The sequence below is a fragment of the Vipera berus genome (assembly GCF_964194415.1).
Source record: "Vipera berus genome assembly, chromosome: 9".
NCBI classification, from domain to species: domain Eukaryota; kingdom Metazoa; phylum Chordata; class Lepidosauria; order Squamata; family Viperidae; genus Vipera; species Vipera berus.
In genome coordinates this window covers 21,980,440-21,990,377 of record NC_138212.1, presented here as the reverse complement: position 1 = coordinate 21,990,377, position 9,938 = coordinate 21,980,440, and the positions used below count along the sequence as shown (strand labels likewise).

The 9,938-nt window shown below is 54.0% G+C and overlaps 1 protein-coding gene across 1 annotated transcript; it reads left to right on the top strand.

Annotated features, from left to right (window-relative positions):
• The first annotated feature begins 2,789 nt into the window (after positions 1 to 2,789).
• Positions 2,790 to 7,325, top strand: LOC308672522 (uncharacterized protein). The gene is made up of 8 exons (XM_081335512.1): positions 2,790 to 3,525; positions 3,841 to 3,900; positions 4,098 to 4,165; positions 4,360 to 4,476; positions 4,610 to 4,775; positions 5,045 to 5,121; positions 5,396 to 5,491; positions 6,293 to 7,325. Exons 1-8 carry the CDS (start codon positions 3,477 to 3,479, stop codon positions 6,554 to 6,556), a joined length of 897 nt encoding a protein of 298 aa, XP_081191638.1. The 5' UTR covers positions 2,790 to 3,476; the 3' UTR covers positions 6,557 to 7,325.
• Positions 7,326 to 9,938: the final 2,613 nt, after the last annotated feature.

Sequence of the window (9,938 nt, the reverse complement as noted above, 5' to 3'; positions counted from 1 at the left end):
AAGTTAAGTTTAAGTTTTATTAAAAAATTTTAATAAAAAAAAATTACCCGGATCCCCTTAGGTGGGGGCAGGGAGCAGCAGCTGTAAGCTAAGGATTGGCTTCATAGTATGTAGGAAGATCCCTCAGGAGGCTGAGGCTAATCTGGATCAGAGCAGTTGATCAGAGAGAGAGGTCTTAACGACAGTTCCTGTCTGCCCTTGATCTTAGTGGGCTGGTCTCTGAAAAATGGCCTTTACTGGGGTTCGTCTTCTGTGAGATTGCCAGGAAGCAGCTACTGCCAGCCCAAGGAGCAGATCGAGCCATGGTGCAAACTGAGACAGAGGCCCATGGCCACTTCTTGGCTCTCAGAAAGGAAAGGGTTTCACCCCTGGAATGGAGGAGGGAACCTTGTTTGGCAGAACTCCCTGTAGCAAGTGGAGTTCTCGGATACTCTGCAGAAACAGCAATGGCGGGCAGGTGCCCCTCTCTGTTCCCTGCCCAGTTGTCATAAATCAGGTGGCAAACTGGGAGGACCAGCGTAGAAATATTTCTTGGATGAGCCGCAGTTGATCCAGAGGCAGGGAACACGTTGCCCAGAGCATCAGGGAGCCAGGTGCCTCTTCTCCCCCACCTTGGAGCGCTCTCGGCTGGTTGGCTCCATCTCTACCTGGGCGGAGATGAGGGCTCTCAAGGGGGCATTTCTTCTGCCAGTGCTGCAGGCAGAGCGCATTCAGACAGACACCAAGGCTCCCTGCGAGCAAGGTAAGTGAGCAGAGCAGGCACGGGGTCCTGTGCAAAACAGACTGCGGGGTGGGGTGGGGGGCTGCCAGTTACCAAGAATGTCCAGGTTGGGGAGGCAGAAGCTGAGCTGATAGCAAGCCAGAACCTACGCACTTGATGCTGGGAGGAATTCCCAGGGAATGAGTTAGCCTAGAGACTGATCCTCTTTCTTGTGCTTGGATTGTGCATGTCTGCAGAGGAGCCAAAGATAGCTTACATGTGGCTTCTGAGCTGCTGCTAGGCCATTTGTAGCCCTCCGGAGCATTAAGGCAGGGGTCCTCAACCCCAGGGCCACGGCATGCCAGCAGCCGGTCTGCACAAACAAGCAAAGCCCCATCCGTGGGATGCAGGCAGCACACAAAACCACACACTCTCCGGTCCGCAGAAAAACCTTTCCACAGAACGGGTCCCTGGTGCCCGAAAGGTCAGGCACCTTTGCTCTAAGGGGACAGAGGCAGGTGAAAGACTAGGCTGCTGTGTCTTCACCCGTGGCCTATTTACTCCGATGCAGGCTCAAGCAGCAACTAATTCAGGCCAAGGTTGTCACAAAATCTGAGTTGCGCCATTGGGAAGGGTCTGAAAGGCCCTGATTCCTGGCCAGGTCTCGGCCTGGTTCCTGAAATAGCCAGAGGACTGGCTCAGAGAGGTGGGGATGAATTTGGGACTGGAGAAGGACTTGCTCAGTCAACCCCAGCAGCTGGGCGTTGGCTAGCACAAGGAGGCAAGGGGCAAATTTCTGTTTTTGATGCCTGTCTGGGCGTCCCTCTCTTCCCTCTGGGGTTGAACCAAACATGCGTTGCTGGGCCAACGCCACGTGTCACTAACCTGCAGCCCTGGGCCTTCGGGTTTGTCATTTTCCTGTCTCCCTGGCAGCCACAAGTCACTTTGGGGCCTGCCGGGCATCCTGGAAGTGAGCCCAGTGTCATCCTAGACCATGCAGTTCACTGAACAGGTTGCAGGTTAGCTGCCTTCTGAAGAGCCAGATCACCTCCAATGCCAGCTTATGGGGTGCAGGCTGATGTAAATTGATAACGCGAGAATGGAGGGAGCAGAAACCTGGAGAAAGGGGCAGTGCCGGCCTCGTTAATAGAAAAAAGATCAGTTGCAAACTGATCCAGCAGTGTGATAGGACTGCAAAAAAAATGCAATTCTAAGCTGCATCTGTAGAAGTCTTTTTCCAGATTCAAGAGATGATTCCAATTTATTTTGCTCTGGCGAAATCTCATCCCAAATATTAAGTTCCGTTCTGGGTGCCCCATTTTAAGAAACCTTCAGAGACACCAGAACAGGTTCAGAGAAGGGGCCAAGGAAGACTCAGGATGACCACTTACTAAATGAGTTTTAAAGGAGCTGGACACTCTTAGTGGCCTTCAGACTGAGGGGAATGTGGTACCATTTTCTTCAAGCAGCTGAACAGATGTCAAGCAGAAAACCCCAACTGGATTCCTGTCATTCCATAAATGGGAATTTATCAACTTTATATGGAACGTTTCACTTCAAGCGGGCAGATTTTGACTGAATGGGTGGGGGGTGGAGGTGAGCCGAGCCCTTGCTGGGGGACTTTGAGTCAGGCCCTGCACTGACCAAGGAGTGGCTCAGCCTTCAGAAATGACTTGGTCAGCAGCCGCCCAGTTAATGTACCTTCCTGGTGGACGCCCCTTAGTCCTGGGTAGAAAACTTTGACTTTGGATCTCTTGCCATATAATTGGGGTTGCTGCAGACATACCGGGGGGGGGAGCTCTTTGGAGGGTCTGCTTGGCTCCGGCCAAGGAAAGACCACTTTATTTGACTTGGATTCTCCATTTCTTAGCCCTGTGTGGGACATCAGGGTTATGGCAGCGTTACTTAGCAAATGCAGAAAACAAGTTGTTCCCTCCAAATAATAGATATTCATATTAGTAAAAAATAGTTCAGAAAGTAGAAAAATAGGAGAAAAAGAGAGGAAGGACATAGATTGTACATAGAGTTGGGAGGGATCTTGGAGGTCATCTAGTCCAACCCCCTACTTAAGCAGGAGACTCTATATTATTCTGAGTAAATGGCTGTCCAATCTCTTCTTAAAAGCCTCCAGTGATGGAGCACCCACAACAACTTCTGGAGGCCAGCCATTCCACTGGTTGATTCTTCTCACCGCCAGGAAATTTCTCAATTCTAAGTTGCTTCTCTCCTTGATCAGTTTCCATCCATTGTTTCTTGTCTTGCCCTCAGATGCTTTGGAGAGTAGGTGAACCCCCACTTCTCTGTGGCACCCCCTCAAGTGTTGGAACACTGTTACCATGTCTCCCCTAGTGAAGGAATGCAGAGGGTGCTTTGTCAGTTCTGGCCACCGGCCACTGGTGGGATTGGAGGAGCCAGGAAGCTCAACTACTTGCTCTGGACTTTTCCCTAGCTAAGCTGGGGAAATACAGTCATGACCCAAGCAAAACAGGGGCTCCTCCTTCACCCTGGCTGTGGTGGGATGCCTTGACAAACAGCATTCCCACCACTGTGGAGCGCCCAGCGCCAGCGCTTGTGACAGGACAAGCGGTGACGCTGCAGCGATCAGGATTCAGGAGCTGGTGGGCTTGCCTTGTCCCATGTATTCAGCAGCCTGGCTGGGCGGCAGCCTTCCCGTGGCCTCACCTGGCGTGTGGAACATGTCTGCTTTTCCTCTGCAGCAAAAGAAACCCAAACCTCTGCAGGGAACATTCCTCCCCTCCATCTAGAGAAGCCAGTCATGTGCTCCAGGATGATCCGCCCCAACCTCCAGATCCTTTCAGCCCAAGGTAAGAGGCCTCTTCCATAGGTCCTTGGGGAAGATGGCTGGAGGAACAGACAGCCTGGCGCCAGCCAAGACCGAAACGTGAACTCTACCCTTCCACTCTGCTTCCATTCCTATTCTACCTCTGCCCTACTGAATTTCTGCCTACCAAACGCTGACGTCTTGTCCTAGGGGGGATCCCAAAAGATACACCTGGACTTTGAAAGAGAGGGCCCTTGAAGTGGGCCCCTGTAGATTACCCTCTAAAGAACTGGGAAAGTTGTTCTCTGGTTCTCCCACCTCCCTCCATTGAAAGCCCACCTTCTCTGTCTGTCTGCAGGCCTCCTTCTCCTCTGCACTCTTTCCTACTTTGGCGCCCGGGGTCCTTACGCAGAAGCAGGTGAGAGGGATGGCTGTGAGACCCAAAGCAAAGGCCCAGGCAGGCCTCGGTGGGCAGGGGGGAAGAGGGACCACTAGGCCTTTCTACCACGATTTCCCTTGCCGCTCCGAAATGCCCAACCTTGCTCCTGTTCTACCCTGCAAGACCCCCGTTGGTCCAGCTCCTCATCCCTTTTTGTCTGCTCTCACTTTTTCCAGAGCCAGATGCGATCTCTGGAGCAGCCATTTTCTCCAACCATTCCCTGAACGGGACAGGTGTGATACCTGTAAGGAAACTGGGCCACTGAGCAGAAGGGGGGCAGAGAAAGGGGGGCCCTTTGAGGAAGGGGGAGGCTGGGCCGGGTGGGAGCAGGCACCCGGGAAGAGCCATGGGGAGGCTTGTGGGGTGCCATGGAGGCATGGCTGGCCCCCAGCGTGTCGGCACAAGAAGGGGTTTGACCTGGTCGCTGTGTACCTCCAGCTCCCTCTTTCGTGGCAGCTCACTTGCCAGAGTTTCCAGTGTTCAGGAGAGAGATGCTATCAGGACGAGGCCCATGGCAACAATTCCCAGCTCTGCCACAATGCTTCACACTGTGAGGTAAGCCTCCAGGGATGCCTAATGGAGGAGGAGGGGGGTGGGGAGAAGAACCAGGGGTTCTCCTTCTTGAGCCTCAGTAGGGACTCCTGAAAAGCCGCTTGCCAGCTCTGCTCACGCGCTGCGGCTTTTGCAGCTCTATCGTCTCAACAGCACCAGCTACACAGCACGATGCAGTAGTGATTGTGGAAGTGCCAACGCCACGGAGATGTGTCTTCAGAGTGGCGGGCCGGGCCTGGAGCTCTGCATTATGGAATGTTGCAACTCGTCCGACTGCCTGCAGCTCAACGCCACGGCATACGGTAAGCTCCTCTTTGGGGGGGGCTTGCTCCCCGGGGGGACAGATCCCCGTGGGCTTTCTGCCGCTGCCTGACCCGCTTTGCCAGAGGGGGGTCTGGCTGGCTGGAACTGTTGGCCAGAGGCGTTCTTGGTCTGGCTTTCCCTGGCTCTCTCTCTCTCTCTGACCTCCTTGGAACAGGAGCTGCCCGCCCAGTGGTTTCAGTGCTGTTGAGGGCCACCCTGGGGGGGCTTCCTGGGGGGCCAGGAGTCAAACTTTCCTTCTCTCTTCCAGGTGACGTGGCAGCCACCACCACCCCAGTTCCCACCACCACCACCACACCCACCACCACCACTGCACCACCCCGCAATGTAAGTGTTCCGTGGGAGGTCCTCTTCTCAAATGGGGCCACATGGGAACCTCTTCTGGGCCCTCTTGTGGTTCTAGAGCAGGGGTCCTCAAACGTGGCCACTTTAAGAATCGTGGACTTCCAGAATTCCCCGGCCAGCATGGATGGCTGGGGAATTCTGGGAGTTGAAGTCCACGAGTCTTAAAGGTTGGCCACGTTTGAGGACCCCTGCTCTAGGGGAAGATCTCCCTGCCGCACGGCTGAGCTGAGTTGAGCTTTTCCTCTGGCCTTCCTAGGGAAAGGTTTGTTCCAGCTTCACCTGCCATGGAGAAGGCTGCTACAAAGGTCAGAAGTCCTCAACCAACTGCATTGTGGGCCACGACTTCTGTGAGGTAAGATGTCTGCCAGGACCTTTGAAAGCCAAGCTTGGCTCTGTCAGCTGCCTCTTTCTAAGGACAGATACTAGCACAGTGAAGGTCACCTTCTCTTGCAACCCCTCCCCCCCCAAAAAAAGCTGATGGCAGAACAATGTCTCAGGTTGATACCCTCCAAATGTGAGCAGGTGCTCCTCCTTAGATACATTAGCTAGTGGGCTTTTTGTTGATTGTAAAAAGTTAATCTTTCTGTTGTCTCCGGATTTCCTGGTTAATTAGACTACCCCAGACCTTCGGCATTTATGATTGAATTGTTCAATTAGCAGCTGATTTTGTACCCAGCAGCTGAGGGAGGGTGAGGCTTCGGACCACTGCATCTTCCGTAAGCTGACCTTCTGGATTCATGCAGCCAGATCCACAAAAGCCAGAATCTCCCTTTCTAAAAGAAAGATCCAGCCCTTGGTTCCCCCACGGCAGGGGTAGGCAACCTTGGCCCTTTTGTGACTCGTGGACTTTGACTCCCAGAATTCCTGAGCCAGCATGGCTCAGCTTGGAAACCTCTCGCTTTCCCCTCAGCTTGGCTGGCTCAGGAATTCTGGGAGTTGAAGTCCACGAGTCACAAAAGAGCCAAGGTTGCCTACCCCTGCCCCACGGCATTGCAGTTCGTCTCCCAGCTGTCTTTTAAAGGGAACAGGCTCCCCCACCCACTGCCTGGCTTCCTGGAGAGGGAGCATTGGCCATGGGGTCTGCTCCTGCCTCACTCACCAACTGCAACTTTTCTCTCTCTCTCTCTCTCTCTCTCTCTCTCTCTCCTTCCAGATGAAAAAAACAGGCTCCCATTTTGTGGCAGGCTGTAGCCAACATTGCAAAACCAAGGGCCACCCGTGCACCCACAAATCTCCTGCTGCCTGCTACCAGGAGTGCTGCCAGGCTATGCCCAAAACCAGCTGCCTGAAGCTGGACGGGAAAGTGCACTTCAACAGGGCGAGCGGCCTGGCTTCGCCTCCTCTGCTGCAGCTCCTGGCCTGGGCTGCCCTGCTGGGTCTCAGCTGCTCCAGCTCCTTCTTGACTGGGATCAACTGATCCACCGCTTGGTGCCTTCAGCCCTCAGATCAGCTGGGCAGGAGGGAACTCCTTCCCCATCCTCACCCAAGTTGCTTCCCTTCTGTTCTCCTCGGCTCCTTTCCCCCAGGACAGCAAGGGGCATTCAGGACCGTGCTTCTCTCCTTTCTATGCTGCTAGTGCTCAGGTTATTCTGTTTTCACCTCGAATAACAGCTGCATGTGCACAACGGAGTTCAAAGGCTCAGCGGAGGCACGCCACGTTCTTCAGCCAGGCTGTAGGGACTCTGGCACGGGCTCAACCTCAATGGCCCGTCATATCCTTGGAGCTGGAACGAGGGATTCTCTTGCTGCTACCACTAGGAAGTGGTCTTCCTTGGGATGACTGTGCTGACCACCCCCCCCCCCCTTCCAGGTAGTCCTTCTGACTCCCTCGCTGCGCACTCTTGGGTTCAGGCTGAACGGCAGAAAAGATCCTGAGCCAAGGGAACGATGCCTTTGAAAAGAAAACGACATCTAGCCAACTCTAGTCTACACCTCCGTCTCTATCCCTCACCCTCTTTCTTCAAAGCTTTGCTTCTGGCTGCTTCATTCCTGCTAATGCTTTAGCACTTTTTTCTTTGTCCTTTTACAGAGCACCACCAACCTTTTCCCAGCTTTCCCTTCCCTCATGATTCAGTCTTTAGTCATAACACATGCGACCATTCTTGCTACGTCCACTCCAGGTTCTCACAAGACATTCAAGCTTCTGTACTTTTTATCATATGCTTTCTCTAAATAAAGCAACATACAAATAACTTGCTTTCTGTCATTCATACATTATCCAATGAACAGCAAAAATATGATTTCCATACTCCCTGCCCGCTTCTTGTACAGTTACAATCCGAATCGTGTCGCTTGTTTTCCCAGGTTTGCTTAGGAAGCTAATGCCCGGATAGGTTTGCAATTTCCTCTGGTTACGCTTCTCTTTGTATGGGGAAGCCAGAGTGGCAAGCTACAAACTGCCAGGCAGAAGAGAAGCAATCTGTCAGAATCCATTTATATCCCATTCATAAATCCCCATCTGTATGTTCTAAAATCTTGAGGTGGGACCTTACACAATCTTCACACACATTGCACCGTTCCCACGACCGCTTTCCCAGGAATACAATCTACTAGTTACATCAAATCTCTCTGTAGCTGTGCCATTTGTCAACATTCTCACAGCATGTATGGCTTGCTTTCTACCTTCTGTTTTCACCACTCACGTTTATCTCAATTCCATATTTTGACATGGCACTATTGTTGGAATAGTCCTAAAGGCAATTTGCTCACGCCACTTTCATCCCCGCTCGTTTGGTCCCTTCCCATATTTAATTCCATTCACTCTGTCGGAGGGTCCTTCTTTGGCTGTCTTCACTCATGTCCCAAAGTGTTTACTTTCCGCAAATATTGCACTGCATTTTCTCTGCTCGGAGTAATCCCTTGGTGCCTTCTATTTTTTTTTATGCTTTATACAGCCTTCCCTCCATCTCATTCCCCCCTCCCCCCGCAACTGTTAATTCTGTTATTTGCATTTTTCCTCCTCGGGAGCCAATTTCATCCTGACCTTCCGCCGAGCTTTCTTTTTGTCTTTGCCAGCAGCTGCTGTGACATTCTGCAAGATCAGACTTCGCACTCGTCCTCCCCTTTTCTCAGCTCCCCCTTTCGACCTGTTTCGTAGCGCTTTGGCAGGACCCCAAAGGAAGCGGCGCTTTCCAGGCAGGAGAGGCCCCCGCCGCCCCCGCCCTCCAAGTGCAATACTCCAGCCAGGTTACAACACGGCCGCTCCGCTAAAGCGAGGTAGCATAAGGGGAACGTGGTGGTGGTGGTGGGGATGCAGGAGCTGCTATCCCTCCTCCCTGGAAAGGCTCTTCTCGTTGCTCGCCGTTCAACGCGCGCCGCTTCCTTTATTCACCTGCGCAAATAAAATATCCGACACCCTGCAGCGATTCGGGCGTGTGATTCGCCTGGGAATCCGGGCTGGGGAGGGGGCCGCCGCACAATTAGATTTAGATTTTATTAGATTTATATACCGCCCTTTCCCGAAGGACTCAGGGCGGTTTACAGGGCATTTTAAAATCACATCAATATAAAATACAAAGTTAAAAGAGAATTAAAAGTTTAAATTATCCCTGAAAATAAAACCCCAGTTAAAATTCTCAGCCTGGGTCAGAGAGCTCAAAGAGCCAAGTCTTCAGGTCCCGGCAGAAAGAGGGTAGGTCAGGTGGCACCCTGAGAAGACCCTCCCTCTGCGAGCGCACTGGACGAAGGGAACTTGATGCTGGCAGCAGGTGTTCCCTCAGATAATCCGGACCCAAGCCATTTAGGGCTTTATAGGTCATCACCAGCACTTTGAATCTCACCCGGATAGCAACCGGAAGCCAATGCAGCTCACGGAGTAGAGGTGTTACATGGGAATATTGGGAGACCCCCATCACAACTCACGCGGCCGCATTCTGCACCAGTTGTAGTCTCCGAATGGTCCTCAAGGGCAGCCCCATGTAGAGAGCATTGCAATAGTCTAAACGGGAGGTCACGAGCGCATGAGTGACTGTGCGTAGGGCATCTCGGTCCAGGTAAGGACGCAACTGGCGCACCAGGCGAACCTGGGCAAAAGCTCCTGTGGTCACAAATTGAGTCATGAGTCCAGGACGACGCCTAAGTTGCAAGCCCTATCAACGGGGGGGGGGGGCTGGCGGGTCTCGCTCTGGGGGGGGGAGGTGAGCAGGGCGGGCGGGGACCGCGAAGGCTGCGCGGCCGGTGCTCGGCGGGAACGGAGGGAGGAATGACGGAGAGCGCTACCACCCCCCCATCATTAAAGGTAGAATAGTTTGGTTAGCCCGAGATGCCGGTACGCAAAGCCACTCAGTCTTGGCAGGATTGAGACGAAGCCTGTTTCTTCCCATCCAGACCTGGATCGCCTCCAGGCAACGGGACATCACATCACGGAGAGGGCATCACTGGGTGGGAGGGGGGTGCTCACAGACTCCGCAGCAGGTACAGGACGGCCGGAGAAAGGCAAGGAAGGGAGCCGAAGAGGCTGGAGCGCCGGGACCATTCCCTGGACGGAGGCGTCGAGAGGTCCCGAGAGCAAGCTGCTCGCACCCGGAGTGCCGCGCCATCGGGGGGCCGGTTGGCAGCGCTCTCCGTCATCCCTCCCTCCGTTCCCGCCGAGCACCGGCCGCGCAGCCCTCGCGGTCCCCGCCCGCCCTGCTCACCCCCCCCCAGCGAGACCCGCCAGCCCCCAACGCTTTCGTCAGCCTGCCCGCCCCTCTCCATCCCCCCTCCGCCCGACGCCTCCCTCCATCGTTGCTGGCCGGAGACGCCGCCGCCGCCGCCGCTTGGCCGGGGTCTTCGCGGTCTTCGTGCGCCCGTCGGCCGGC